Source organism: Pagrus pagrus (assembly GCF_965226575.1).
Source record: "Pagrus pagrus genome assembly, chromosome: 18".
NCBI classification, from domain to species: domain Eukaryota; kingdom Metazoa; phylum Chordata; class Actinopteri; order Spariformes; family Sparidae; genus Pagrus; species Pagrus pagrus.
The window spans coordinates 3,888,064-3,903,618 of NC_140202.1; the positions used below are offsets into that span (position 1 = coordinate 3,888,064).

The window sequence follows — 15,555 nt, forward strand, 5'->3', positions numbered from 1 at the left end:
TGTGTCTGCCGGCTGGTAAATAAAACTGTCACCATCTTCACCCCACGCTGTTGCCTCCTTCCTGCCCTTCCTGTGAGCACCGAGGCTCACATCTGGCGCCCGAACAGGGACTTGGACCATGGACGCACAGACGCCGCTGTCGCTGGCTCTCCAGCACCTGGCGACGATGCAGGAGAGCACCACCGCGCTCCAGCAGCAGCAGTCCCAGGCCCTGGTGGATATCGCGGCGGCCCAGTGGGACGATCGTGCTCTCCTGCGGGAGCTGCTGCAGCGCCCGGCCACCCTGAGCGCTCCGGAAGCGGCTGCGGAGCCCGGCCGGGGCCGGCCTCCGCCGTTTGCCCTCCAACGGATGACCGCTGACGATGATCCGGAGGCATATCTGGACATCTTCGAGGGCACGGCGGAGGCGTGTGGGTGGCCGGAGGGGGAGTGGGCGGTCCGGCTTCTTCCGCTGCTCACCGGGGTAGCGCAGCTGGCCGCGCACAGCCTGCCAGCGGCCTCCCGTGTGAACTTCGCGCTGCTGAAGAGGGCCATCCTGGACCGTCTAGGCAGCACACCCGAGGGACACCGGCGGCGGTTCAGGGGGCTCTCTTTTGAGGAGGCCGGCCGCCCCTTTGCCTACGCGCAGCGGCTCCTCGACTCCGCGACGCGCTGGCTCCAGCCGGCGACAAACTCCGCGGAGGACATCGTCGGCCAGGTGGCACTGGAGCAGTTCGTCGCCGGGCTGCCCTCCTCCACCTCCAACTGGGTCCAGTGCCACCGACCCCCCGACATCGCGGCCGCGATCGTCCTCGCGGAGGACCACCTCTCCCTGCCCCGGCGGAGCATGAAGGAGGAGGCGAGACCAGCGACGATCCCGGCGGGCCGTCCCACCCCGGCCCCGAGGAGGAGATTCCCGGCGGCAGCGGCACCACCCACACACACACACACATACCCACACCCTCCCCCGGAGCATGCACCGCTCCGGGACACTAATCGCTCTCTCTCTCCTGCTCCGCAGGGCCCGGCCTACGTGTCTGAGCGACCGGCGCCCCGGGGGGCTCCTCAGATGCCAGGGCAGGGGTGCTGGCGGTGCGGGCAGCCCGGCCATCTCCGGGCGGAGTGCCCGCTCATGGAGGTGGGGCAAGTGGTTCGGGTTGCGGGACCGCCGGCCCCCTCCCCCGGTTCGGAAGGGACGCATCGTATACCGGTATGTATACAGGGGGGTACACACCAAGCTCTGCTGGACTCTGGTTGTGAACAGACCATGATCCACCAGCGCTTGGTTCGACCAGGGGCGTTGCTAGAGGCATCGTGGTTGAAGGTGAGGTGTGTGCATGGGGATATTCACGATTATCCGGTGGTGACTCTGGAAATTTATTTTAGAGGGAAAAAGCATAAGGTCAGGGCTGGAGTTAGCACTCGCCTCCTGCACCCTCTAATCTTGGGCACGAATTGGCCGGGGTTCGCTAGCTTAGCGGGGGACACTATGAGGGTGCAGTCACGTATGTCAGGGAAATGTGAGTGGTGTGCTGTGCTCAGTGGTGAGGCGGGGGTGCCCCGTCCTGACGCTGCCGGGGGGGGCGCGGGGCCACCGGGGCCAGCCCAGCTGGCTCCGGGGGGCCCCCAGATCGCCTCCATGGAAGATTTTCCACTCGAGCAGTCTCGGGATGAGACCCTCCGTCACGCCTTTGACCAAGTGATGAGAATTGATGGCTGCCAGGTTCACCCTGGCACAGCACCCACTCACCCCTATTTTGTTGTCATTAGGGACAGATTATACAGAGCGACACGTGACGCTCGGACCGGAGAAGAGCTCACCCAGTTGTTGGTGCCCCAAAGCCGTCGGGAAACAATTTTCCAGGCGGCTCATCACAACCCCATGGCAGGTCACCTCGGCTATGATAAAACACTGAGCCGGGTCATGGCCCGATTTTACTGGCCGGGCATTCGGGCGGACGTAAGTCGGTGGTGTGCGTCCTGCCGCGAATGTCAGCTGGTCAACCCGCCGGCCACCCCAAAAGCGCCGCTGCGCCCCTTACCACTAATTGAGGTCCCGTTTGATAGAATTGCCATGGACCTTGTCGGGCCATTAGACCGGAGCGCACGGGGATATCGCTTTGTGTTAGTCCTAGTGGACTATGCAACGCGCTATCCCGAGACAGTGCCCCTGCGCACCATCTCCGCAAGGAGTGTGGCACAGGCACTGTTTCAGGTAATCTCCCGAGTCGGGATCCCGAAAGAGATCCTGACTGATCAGGGCACGTCGTTTATGTCACGGACACTACGCGAACTGTACGAGTTATTGGGCGTCCATTCAATCCGGACTAGTGTATACCACCCCCAGACCGACGGCCTGGTGGAGCGGTTCAACAAGACACTAAAGAACATGATTCGTAAGTTCGTGCACGAGGATAGTCGTAATTGGGATAAATGGTTAGACCCTCTGTTGTTTGCAGTGCGGGAGGTTCCCCAGGCCTCCACGGGGTTTTCCCCCTTTGAACTCCTGTTCGGCAGAAAACCCCGGGGTGTCTTGGACCTGGTAAAGGAAAGCTGGGAGACGGGTCCAAGCACCAGCAAAAACGAGGTACAGCACGTCCTGGACCTGCGAGCAAAGCTCCATACACTGGGTAAGTTGTCACGTGAGCATTTGCTCCAGGCCCAGGAGCGTCAACAACGGCTGTACAACAGAGGGGCTAAACTCAGACAGTTTGCACCGGGAGATAAAGTGCTTGTATTGCTCCCCTCCTTTAGCTCCAAATTACTCGCCAAGTGGCAAGGGCCCTTTGTGGTCACACGGCGAGTGGGGGATGTTGACTATGAGGTGGTGCGTTCTGACAGGGGTGGGGCCACACAAATTTACCACCTCAACCTCCTTAAAGCCTGGAGGGAGGTGACGCCTGTTTCTCTGGCAACCACGGTGATCGAGAGGGATGAGTTGGGACCGGAGCTGGCTACTTCAAGCCAGCCGGTGCCGGTCCCCTTTGATGACCATCTCTCGCCAAGCCAGAGAGCAGATGTGGCCTCGTTGCAGCAGCGTTTTGCTGATGTGTTCTCTCCCCTGCCAGGACGCACCCGCCTCATACACCACCACATAGAAACACCCCGGGGGGTGACGGTCCGGTCACGACCCTATCGGCTGCCAGAACACAAGAGGAAAATTGTTCAGGCGGAGCTTCAGGCCATGTTGGAGATGGGAGTAATAGAAGAGTCCAACAGTGACTGGTGTTGCCCCATCGTGCTGGTTCGCAAGTCCGATGGGTCAGTACGGTTCTGTGTGGACTATCGCAGGGTCAACGAGGTGTCCAAATTCGATGCCTATCCAATGCCCCGGGTCGACGAACTCCTGGATCGGCTGGGCACGGCTCGCTTTTATACGACGCTGGATTTGACCAAGGGCTACTGGCAGATTCCCTTGTCGCTAGAGTCCAAGGAAAAAACGGCCTTCTCCACTCCGTACGGTTTGTACCAGTTCGTCACGCTTCCATTCGGATTGTTCGGGGCCCCAGCCACTTTCCAGCGCCTCATGGACCGGGTGCTGCGGCCTCACTCTGCATATGCTGCGGCCTACTTGGATGATGTGATCATTCATAGTGAGACCTGGGAGCAGCATATGCAGCAGGTGGGGGCAGTGCTCGAGTCTCTGAGGCGGGCGGGGCTCACGGCCAATCCGAAGAAGTGTGCGGTGGGACGGAGGGAGGTACGGTATTTGGGGTACCACCTGGGCGGCGGGCAGGTGCGGCCACAGGTGCAAAAGACCGCTGCGGTTGCGGCCTGCCCAATACCCAGGACGAAAAAAGAGGTGAGGAGGTTTCTGGGGCTGGCCGGTTACTATAGGAGGTTTATTCCGGCCTTCTCCGAGCTGACCAGCCCCCTAACCGACCTGACCCGAAAGGGTGCCTCAGATCCGGTCCAGTGGACGGAGCCGTGCCAGCTGGCGTTTGAGAGGGTAAAACAAGCCCTCTGTGGGGAGCCACTCTTGTACACTCCTAACTTTTCTCTCCCTTTCATCCTGCAGACCGATGCCTCGAACAGTGGGCTGGGGGCCGTTTTGTCCCAGGAGGTGGAGGGGGTCGACCGCCCCGTACTGTACATTAGCCGGAAGCTGGCTCAGCGGGAGGTGAACTACAGTACGGTGGAAAAGGAGTGCCTCGCCATACGGTGGGCGGTCGGTGCCCTCCGCTACTACCTCCTGGGGCGCCCATTCACCCTCTGGTCGGACCATGCCCCGCTCCAGTGGCTCCACCGCATGAAAGATGCCAACGCGCGGATCACTCGCTGGTATCTAGCATTACAGCCTTTCAGGTTCAAAGTGATCCATAGGCCGGGTAACCGCATGGTTGTGGCTGACTTCCTCTCCCGCTTGGCGGAGGGGGGGGGGAGTGGGCTTGCGGCCGGCGGGATCCCGGCCTAAGTCGGGCGGTGGGGGTATGTGGCAGTGGGGTGTGGTTGAGGCGCCGGCTGCTGGAGGAGAGGGAGGAGTGGCTCAGCCGGTGCTCAGACAGCTGGACAGAATCAGGTAATCAATCACCAATATAAGCACGCTTGTAACCTGGTTCTGGTCTCTTGCAGTAGGCTGGGTCCTGGGAGAGGACCGAGCACCACAGACGACAGGAGACGGCAGGCAGTCATTCCCCTTGGCCGCGTTACCCTCAGCCGCGACGGCTGTTCCTTTCTGTTTATCTGTTTTTGTGTCTGCCGGCTGGTAAATAAAACTGTCACCATCTTCACCCCACGCTGTTGCCTCCTTCCTGCCCTTCCTGTGAGCACCCAGGCTCACAGCCGTCATGGATGAAAATCCTGCAGTGCACACAAGGCCCCACTGCTCAAGCCAGCGCATGTCCAGGGCCCGTCTGAAGTTTGCCAATGACCATCTGGATGATCCAGAGGAGGAATAGGAGAAGGTCATGTGGTCTGATGAGCCAAAAATAGAGCTTTTTGGTCTAAACTCCACTCGCTGTGTTTGGAGGAAGAAGAAGGATGAGTACAACCCCAAGAACACCATCCTAACCGTGAAGCATGGAGGTGGAAACATCATTCTTTGGGGATGCTTTTCTGCAAAGGGGACAGGACGACTGCACCGTGTTGAGGGGAGGATGGATGGGGCCATGTATCGCGAGATCTTGGCCAACAACCTCCTTCTCTCAGTAAGAGCATTGAAGATGGGTCGTGGCTGGGTCTTCCAGCATGACAACGACCGGAAACACAAAACCAGGGCAACTAAGAAGTGGCTCCGCAAGAAGCATCTCAAGGTCCTGGAGTGGCCTAGCCAGTCTCCAGACCTGAACCCAATAGAAAATCTTTGGAGGGAGCTGAAAGTCCGTATTGCCTAGCGACAGCCCCGAAACCTGAAGGATCTGGAGAAGATCTGTATGGAGGAGTGGGCCAAAATCCCTGCTGCAGTGTGTGCAAACCTGGTCAAGAACTACAGGAAACATCTGATCTCTGTAATTGCAAACAAAGGTTTCTGTACCAAATATTAAGTTCTGTTTTTCTGATGTATCAATTACTTATGTCATGCAATAAAATGCAAATTAATTGCTTAAAAATCATACAATGTGATTTTCTGGATTTTTGTTTTAGATTCCGTCTCTCACAGTTGAAGAGTACCTATGATAAAAAGTACAGACTTCTACATGCTTTGTAAGTGGGAAAATCTGCAAAATCAGCAGTGTATCAAATACTTGTTCTCCCCACTGTACATGATGAGGACTGAATATTTTAAACATCTGTCAATATAGTGCAATCCAAAACAACACCAGTGGGTGTACAGAAGTAAGAACTGTAATAAACTAGTAAATTAGTGCATTCTAAACACAATCATGTAATGCACGTGATGTGGCAGTTTAAAATGTCGTACAAACTCAAACTAGACTTTTCCCTCTGTGTGATGATAACATGTATGCCACATTGAGCACTTTGGCTGATAGATCCAAACTGTGTAGCTTAAACCAAATAGATAAAACAAAGTTATAACATCTTGTGTTTTCAACAAGGGTTGTAACATTAGCATACAGCTCATGGGAGATGTATGTGCCAGCAAAATGTAAAGATGGGATAACTTCACATTCCAGCACATACCAAACAGACCTGCAACAGTGGCTCACTCAAAATCTTGAACAATCAAGCAATCCACTACAGTAACATGCTACTAATGGAAAGTATGATGAGTTGTCATTGTTATTAAGTCATAAAATATGCGGTGATGGAAGCATGAAATGCAAGGCACATATATTTTTTTTTTCCCCAGCCTTATTAAACTTTCCATTGCTCAACTCCAAGGTTTGTTTAGCCGAATCTCTACAGGGCCAGAGAGGAGAAAAATCAAATTAAACCTCTTCCAAGTCTGACCTTTACTCAAAAGGAGAAGGGAGACTTTAAACTGAGTTTCTTGGCTATGATATCATGCCTAATACTCCACTGCCAGCCACCAATGACATTTTTCAAATTCAACCAACACAGTTTGGCAGGTAAAGCATCCCAGTACATCACAAATCAGGGCACACGCCTATACGAATTGAATGTGGTGCTGCCAAAGATGGCTGATAGTGATGTTATACAAACTATTTTTAACCAAAATACATTTTCTACTGAAAGAAAAGACATGTCACATGTTCCAGGAGACACAAGGCTAGTGTTGCATTTCTTTAAGTAATAATCAAATAGTATACACAATGTTTGATGTTTTCGCATGAGTGCTCTGTACCTCAAGTAAAATTGAATGGGTCACAGCAAACATAATGGTCCGTTAAAATCCATGAAGCAGATTACTCGGGGTGGGGGAGACACTATCAGAACATGTAGACACAGATGCAACATATCTCTAAAGCTGAGAGCAGCAGAGACTCGATAAACCTTAAATAATGAAGTTGAGAGTAAATAATCTCCCCTCAATGGTGTGAAGGACAAGGAACAAACATCCATGTCTCTAAAACCCAAAATCTCTAAATAAAGGGTTAAAAATAAAAGCTGGTTCACATCAGCCATCTTTTACATGCTCTCCAAGCTTTTCTTTCAGATACTAAAACATAAAGAGCCTCTGCACTCATCTATGAGCAGGGGATTATAGTATGTAGTGCTTTGGTGACCTCCAGTGGGAAAATTAGTGCATACAAAGAAAAGGCACCAGCCTCAATGAATCTCAAAAATCTAAAAGGATGCTAATGGCATGAGACAATAAGAAATAAAATGTCTAGTATGGATAAACACTTTATAATAACTTTATAATTAATACTGTATTCAAATGTATAGGTCATGACAGACTGCATGGTCATTTCGCCACATCCCCATCCACTGGGACTCTGCTATGCATCCTTTAATTCAAGATAACAGTTAATCAAGGCTGTTCAGCAAACCCCTCAGCCAAGGCTTTAAATGACTGGAACTGAGGGGCACAAGGCAGACACACACATACACACACAAAAAACACACTGAATATCTGAAATAAAATAAATGTGAGGTCTGAGAAAGTACTCAAGTACTACAAGATTGCAATATGTTATATTTAACTGAGCATAAACACTTATCTTCTACTCAAAGGTCTCCATCGAACCAGTCTAATGCAGTAAATAAAGAAGTGATGATTACATCACTAAAAAAGGCTTTGTAATTTTGACGGTGGGAAAAATGTGGGAGTGATTTTCTTCTGATTGATGACATCTGCGTGCGAATGCAGGGGGTAGAAGCAGTATTATCGACACCCACAGCCTGATGAAATCCAATACAACAGCCTTCACACAAACAACTTTTGTTAGGTTTATGATGGTTCGTTTTTGTTAAGACTGTATCTGAGAAGTAAAAATTCAGTTTGTGGTGGTGCTGTATTGAATGAGGTGTATTATGTGAGGTGATTAGTAGTGCTGAAATGATAAAATCCACCAATTGATTTATTTAAAAATTTAAGATGCCATTTTCTGGTTTCAGTACCTCAAATGTGAGGAGAAATTGTAATGAGCATTTTAACTGTTAATTTAATGTATAAATGACTTAAAAAAAAAAAATTTAAAAAAAGTTTAAAGGTTAGATTAATAGTCATTTTTCAACATCAGGGTTTTGGAACAAAATATAAGCTGTAGTTCCTGTCTGCTACACAAGAAGAAAAAAAAATTCTCATGGTAGATGGTTCAGAATAAGTTCAGGAATCTCACAGCCTGAAGCTGCTCGGTAGTCTGGTGGTATGGTATTAGATACTTCTGTATCTTTTCCGAGATGGCAGCAGGGTGTACACACTGTGGCCTGGGTGGGTGTTGTCTTTTAATATCCTTTGGGCTCTGTGCAGACATCTCATACTAATACAAATAATGGTTAGAGGCTTGAGGTCTTAGCTCTGTATTTTGTTATCATTAATAGATATACGTTGGTAGGGGAGGGAGAAATATCATTCCCTTATCACACTGAAACATATTTCTGATAAAGAAGGAATGATCAAGCGATTTGTTAGACAGGATCCTGTGTCACGAGTTCAAAATAAACCAAAGCATCCCAAATGCATTTCAACTGAAGTGCAAGATAGTTCTGCTCAAGAGAAAACTATTTCATTTTCATATTTGAGAAGGTTGCAGTAACATTTTTGAATCATTAAGCGTGACTGTGTGTCAAAATATTCTCTGAATTTTTGCTTCGTCTTTTTAAATGTATTAGAATTCTAATCTGCGGTACAGAATCTCTTACACAAGTTAAATGAGCCCTCAGTGCAGCAGCACAGGGCTCATAATGTGAGGGGTGTCAGGAGAAAGGCTCCCTGCTCTTGTGAAGGTTTGATTCAGATCACAGAATGATAGGAAAAAGAAGAAAAAAATATAACTTACTCTGAAAGCAGGGTTGGCTCCCAGCTCCAAGAGACATTTGACAGCAGATGTGCAAAGGTTGGATGCAGCGATGTGTAGGGCGGTGCCAAAGTCAAAGTCACTACAGGTGGCATCCACCGCTATAGAAGACAGGAGAGATTAGTATTCAACATTTGTATACATTTTATGGGATTTGGGGGCATTTCTGACACTTCATAATGTTGCCTTAGATGATTTTCTAATAGTACCTTCAAATTAAGACACAGACCTTTGGTTTGTGTAAATATTGCTAGATTAACACAAACTCCATCAGATTTTGTGTTTGAATGGATTACTCAAGACAGACTTCAAGCAAGATTTGCCAGATATGACATATGTCTTGATATGATCATGAGTGCTGGGAGTTGCAAGCACCACCATGATAGCTGCTGGGCTTTGCAGCTGCAACCAGCAGCTCTAAAGGCCGCTCTGTCGGTTGGTCAACAAAAACATTTCCCCACCTTTTGGTGGCCACAGTTTCTGCCCAAGGAGGCTGAAATTTTGCATCAATCAGCTAAAGGGGGTTGGCAGTGGGAGTGGCCCACAACAAAAAGGCATTTCTAAAAGGATTCACGTAACCTGACCAAACTTTCTAAAAAAAAGACCGACACATACACCATTTTGTCACATCCCCTTTCATAACGTCATGAACCAGTTGTTTTAGACTAGACACTTTCCTTCCGTTGCACCATCAGTTCATTGGTCCACAAAGCTGCATCTTTGCCAAATATATGCAAATTCATGCTTGTTAAAGAATAAAAGGTGAATAATGAATGGGTCAGAGTAGGGGAGATCATGGTAAATAATGTGAAAGTTGGGACAATACAGGATGTTGGTCCATGAATCAGGTGTAGCGAACATCTCCAAAACTGGAACATAGATTGATGTAAAAAAAGACATCAGTTATACAGATAACCCAGCAAACCACCATCTGGGAACAGGCCCCCCATCCATTGTTGAGTCATTGCTACAGCGTTTGGCAGCTGTTATCGGGGACAAACGTGATCTACAACTGTAGTGAACAGGAACCTTCATTTTCCTGGTCTCTCAGGGCATTGATATTGCACACACATGCTGTGACCACTCAGAATCTGCAATGTTGCCCTAATTCATTAGTTTACTAAATACTCATTCACAACTTAATCAGCCCCTGTTGTACAGTAGCCAGACTCATTTTCTGTATTTATGGCACAGATTTCAGTTTTCAGAGTCAATAACCAGAAACAATAACTGCTGGCATATAACCACGAGAGAATCATTTGATCTCACTTAGAACACATTACTGTTAAAAAAGGCAGGATGCTGTTATTCAAAGCAAAATTGTTAAAATGTGTTTCTGTAATCATTAATAAAGTCAGTATTTGCCTATCTAGTGTAACTACGATTGTCATTTATAAATTTGTATACAAAATAACTTGTTCAGCAATTTCTGTAGTAGCTTTTCTCTCCACCGACTGCAGTCAGCATAGACACAACACAGCTTGTGTGCTGTATGGAAAGCACAGTAAGGCTCACAGACTTACTAATTCTCACCAGACCTGGATTGGAGACAGCATTAGATCTTCATTTTTATGCAAACTAGCTAAATAAAAAACTGGATTTAACACCAACTCAGTGCATCACAGTATCCAAAAAATTACCCAAGCTATATAAACTGCAGTAATTTGTCCATATGAGTGTGTCATATCTGAGCAATATTCCTTTAGTGAGGCATGCTTTCAGTCAGGGACCTCCTTTACAGACACACTGCAGTCAACAACGCTTTTCCCATAGTGGTTTTCCCATCTTGGCTCCAGAACGAGGCTTTATTTGCCGAGCAGTGATCTTTATAAACTCCATACTCATTGCCACTTGCTGCCACTGCCCAAGTCTATCCACGCCGCAACATCTTTGTCTGTGTACAATGAGTTGCCAGAAGGACCACCTAGCCAAAGAAATCCACTGATATGCGCTAAAGTAGATGGTCAAAATGTAGAAGAAATCTTACCACATAATGCAACAGCACCATAAACTACAGTAAAGACAGCCTCAGTAAAGAAAAACATGTGTCTGACTGAATATGATAAGCTGCAAAAGTTAGGCTGCATTGCGTGGAAGTTGTATTGGATTGGATTAAAAGTAGCAACTCTGGGTGCACCTAATAAACAGGCTACACAGTCTGTTTATCAGGAAAAAGATAAATTACTGTGGCCTTAATCCCCACTGCAGTTGAATTTGAAAATAGAAATGTTTGCCCTGTACAGACTGTGGCTTGACCTTCCCTCTCTCTCCGGGCTACAGCTGTGCTCTCACCTCCAGGCTGGGAGGCCTGCAACACCACCCGGATAAGCTGCGGCACATCAAAGTATGCAGCGTAGTGCAGGGCTCTCATGTTAGTCCAGCGTGAGCGAAGGTTGGGATCAGCACCCAGGGCAAGGAGCTGACGAGCAAAGCTGGCCGCTGTCTCTGCATCACCTGATGAACAGAGGAGGGATACAGGTATAAGTGTGTTGGGAGTCAGTTCTAGGGACTGTGTTTAAGCAGTAGTGCTGATGACTAGCAGTGCTTATCGGGTCAAACAGGATTATGTTCAGTGGTCTGAGCAGGAAGATAAACTAACACACAAACAAGACAGTACGCGTGTATAGACTTTTACAGTCCAGCTGAGAGTGTTTATTCAACACCCCTGTCAATACTAACCGATGCCCGGGGCTCCGGCCTTGCAGCAATAGTGCAGGAGGCTCATATCTGTCAGACCATCTCGATCATTCACACCGCAGCCTCTTTTAAGGATCTGTGCAAAGACAAGATGCGCAGCGTGTCACTGAGGACTGCTGGTATCTGTGCAGAAACATTACATAATAGGCTATAAAGTTAAACTCGCAGGCACTCATCTGATGAATGACAAGTAAGTTGGGCCTCTCATAACTCTACTCATCTTTAAATTTCAGAATCATTGTGCAATATGACATCGAAACCAGGCATTTATTTCTCAAGGGTAGTTGTTATTAAGTGAGAGGAAAGATAATTGCCTGCTTTTACCCTTGAGACAAGAGCTTTACTGCACAATTAACTGCATTGCAGCTACTTTGTGTAACTCTCGGTGGAGGTGGTTCGGGGGCAGGCTGGCAATGCCTCCACCAACAACCAAAAAAAGAGGTATTATATAGTGTTTTCAGTTATCATATTTTGCTGGATGGCGTCACCTCGTTGCCGATATAGTCGATGTTCTTCTGAACCTGGGGCACCCACTGCCTGAGGACTGCAAACAGCTCTGGTATGGTGGTGCTGGGATCAAGAAGAACTTCTCTGCACTGCGGCTCACTGGGGTCAAAGAAGGAGAACTCTGGAGGTGGTGAGAGAGACGAAACACAACAGAGATGCATTTTATCTGTGATGTAATTCTCATTGATCCGCAGAGCTGGGAATTCAAAGCTTTATGTTTCTTTATGTTCACTTGTATATGCATGTGAAGAGAGCATATGTGAAACTCTGCAGTTCAGACATAAAATAACTTTCTGCAACAGACAGTTCAGTCGATTCAATCAAAATACTAATCTTGGGAAATGCCCTTGCTGTGTTAGCAGATGCAAATTAAATCAGATCAACGATAGTGGATGGCATGCTGTGAACTAAATGACGCATTAGAGAACCCGACTGAGGCTGAAAACAAATAAGCACGGCCTGTCACAGTCAGTGCCAACACTTATAATTTAGCCAGCATCAAAACCTTTGCATTTGCTTTACTGACTGTATTACATATAAGGGAACTCAATTCAAGAGCCCTTTACACTGATTAAAGACCATGATGTCATTCCTGATATTCTGGGATGAAAAACGATAGGCACTCCACTCCATTTAAAAAAATCAACTGATATCATACTACCTGTGCAGGCAATGATGTATCATTTACTGAGTTGTATACTTTCTGGACTACATGAGATAAGACAAAGTAAAACTGGAACTGACGAATTCACCCACTATGTAAAAATCTGATATTTCTGAAATCATTCTGTAAGAAATGTGACGGTCATCACTTGTGTTAGCTTAAGGCGACAAAATTGTGTTTAACTATTCGCAATATAAAAAATAATGCCATGATATGCTAACAATAATAAATTATGATGATTAATAATGATCGATGGAATTATCGTCAGCACACTTACTGGGTGCAGGTTAGGGACCTCAATCTCTCATCCCGTCAACATCATCAACATTATTTCAGACACTGGAGACTACCTTGTGATAGGATCAGAGCAGCCTAGACGCCCGTAGACATGTTCCCGTACCGAGCCATAACTACTCAGTAATCATTACTACATTATTACATGAAACAACACCCATCTACACTCCTGTAAAGTTTTGTGACAGTGACAGTTGTGACTCTGTTGTGTTGACAAAATCTCTCAACAGCAGACAGACATATAAACACCTGGTTAAGTACTCAAAATCCCTTCCTAGGTAGTTCCTACCACAATAGATTGTGGTGTATTTATTGTGGCGTAACGAAATGGGATGACACCCCTATTTCCACCCCACTTGATGGGACCATACCCACTTTCTATCTTAACCTTCATTTTGATCTCATCTGCACCCCTGTGAATTTTCGTGAAATCTGTTCAGACACAGACAGGCTACAAAAGGTGTCTCTAAAGCCCTATTTGCATGGGACAGATTATTACCAGGGGAACTTGTATGTTTTAGAAATTACCACCCCACGTTTGTGTTCCTTGTAGGGCATTTGGACTGGATAAGTGAAGTCTGTATCCTACTCAAATTTACTAACAGTATCTCCTGGATATGATGTCATGGTTTCATGTAACATCAACTTTCAGAAGCGAAGTGTCTCTTCTTCAGCAGCCACATTATTAATATGGTTTTGAGTTGATTTGCCCACTTTCTGCATTTGAACAAGCATAAATACCCAGCTGAAGCTAATTTAAATCATATTATTTCATGAGCTGAGAAGGATTTTTCTACTTGTTCAGATGTTTGACAACAGAAAAGAAATGTTTGTAAAAGAAATACAACCTCAAATCACCAACATGCCATTTCACACGAGACAACCAAGGTCATGTGTCTATTACCACATGACCTGTGTTTGGCGAAATATGGAAGGTAATATGCTGAACGTTTCTCTCCTGGTAATACTCGTCCTAAAACCACATTTTGACATGATGAAACATACACAATGAACATTACCAGTTGACACTGTCGCAGCTTGTAATAATTATTTCTGTTTTGTTCTCAATTAGTCGCACCTTCTGGTGCACTGATCAAATGATCAATAATCATTACTCATTGATGAAGTTTTTAATATGTCATAAGTCTGCTCAATACTGCCCTGAGGGTGTTAATTAGCATGAAATGTCACTCAGCTCCACTGTGTGTATGCATGTGTGTAAGTGTGTGGATCCTCACCACAGTCACTGGGCATGGGTGCAGAGGCCACCTGGTGGATAACCGGCCGCTGATGGGAAGAGGCCCAGCCCAGCACAGTGTCTCCCTCGACCAGCTCTGAAACATCCTCCTTTGTCATCTCCCCCTCAGGGCCTATGGCAAGAACAATATTAGAAGTCCTATTCTGAGAACACAAGTAGGTCTAACCTCAACAAAGCAGTGAGAACTCCATTTCTTTTATGAGGAGACATGATTTTAATTGAGCCTTCTCAAACATATGCAAGCGGTAAAATAGATTTAGAGTATCAAAATCCTGAGCAAGTGTAACACGAAAAGTTGCAACTAAAGCATCCGTACAAGACAATCAGTACTGTCAATATTATTATATTGTATATGACATTGTGTGCTATCAAGGTATGAGGTGTAATTTGATAATGTGCAGTGTGGTAATAAGGATTATAGGAACAGACAAACCAACAAGACAGGAATCTAGTATAGTATAGTAGTAAGGATTAGGTAAGGAGAATTTCATATGCCAAAAAAACAAATATTGAACAATGTTTTAAGCTTTCCTAAAGACTATAAAACCAGGATAGGTTCATGGCTTAACTACAAGCCTAATATTGAAACACTGAAATTATAAATAGGAAGGAGGAATGCTGGGGAAAAGGACAGAAATCTGAAATTCTTGAACTACAAGAACACACACAGGCCTATGCTTGGACAGGCAACACTAAGCCTAGAAGCTTCCACACTAGCCAACACTCACTGTCATCTTCTCCTTGATCCTTTTTCTTGTTGATCTCCATAAGAGCCTCTCAGTTCAGCTCCCAGTTCAGCTAAGCTAAAATCAAGAGACACAGACTGGGTCCAGCTGAAGATCTAACCAAGCTGCTTCCAAAAATAACTCCCGGCACATAGACAGTCCAGTCCTCAATCTCCAATTAAACTGCCCCTCTATGCTTATACCCTGTTGATCCCCGACTCCCAGGTCCAGGGGCTATTTACAGCTGCTGGCATGGTCTCCTCACTCCTGACTTTCCCCGGCTGGAATGTCACTCTCACTTTCCAGTTGTGTGCACTGCTGACCCCGCTGCCACCTCATCTGACTAGTCAACCGTAAGACCCACAATGCAGAGAATGGGCCGTGTGGTAACAGTGCAAATAAACACAGTGTAGAAGGGCAGTAAAGTGATGGTTGCGTTTAGGACAACTGTCCTTCACTGTGAGTCCAATTACCCTTGACAGCAAGCATCCACCCTGATAAAGCACCCATTGGTTAAAGACTGAGTCCCTACAAGAAGAGGTGAAAGTGAATCGCTCCGTAAAAACACACTTTGCTCCGTTCGGGGAGACAGCATAATGGAACTTT

General features: G+C 47.1%; 1 protein-coding gene across 3 annotated transcripts in view; it reads right to left on the minus strand.

Annotated features, from left to right (window-relative positions):
* LOC311274013 (CAP-Gly domain-containing linker protein 4) overlaps positions 1-15,555 on the minus strand; it is a 42,577-nt gene that overhangs the window by 24,638 nt on the left and 2,384 nt on the right. For 2 of the 3 annotated variants that reach the window (XM_084381405.1, XM_084381407.1), the window contains exons 2-7: positions 14,953-15,027; positions 14,205-14,336; positions 11,990-12,129; positions 11,484-11,577; positions 11,097-11,258; positions 8,787-8,905 (exon numbers count right to left, since the gene is read on the minus strand). In XM_084381405.1, the coding sequence (XP_084237531.1) occupies positions 8,787-8,905; positions 11,097-11,258; positions 11,484-11,577; positions 11,990-12,129; positions 14,205-14,336; positions 14,953-14,992 (687 nt within the window). In that variant the 5' untranslated portion in view covers positions 14,993-15,027. The remainder of the gene's footprint in view (positions 1-8,786; positions 8,906-11,096; positions 11,259-11,483; positions 11,578-11,989; positions 12,130-14,204; positions 14,337-14,952; positions 15,028-15,555) is intronic. The other variant, XM_084381406.1, reaches the window with a different exon arrangement.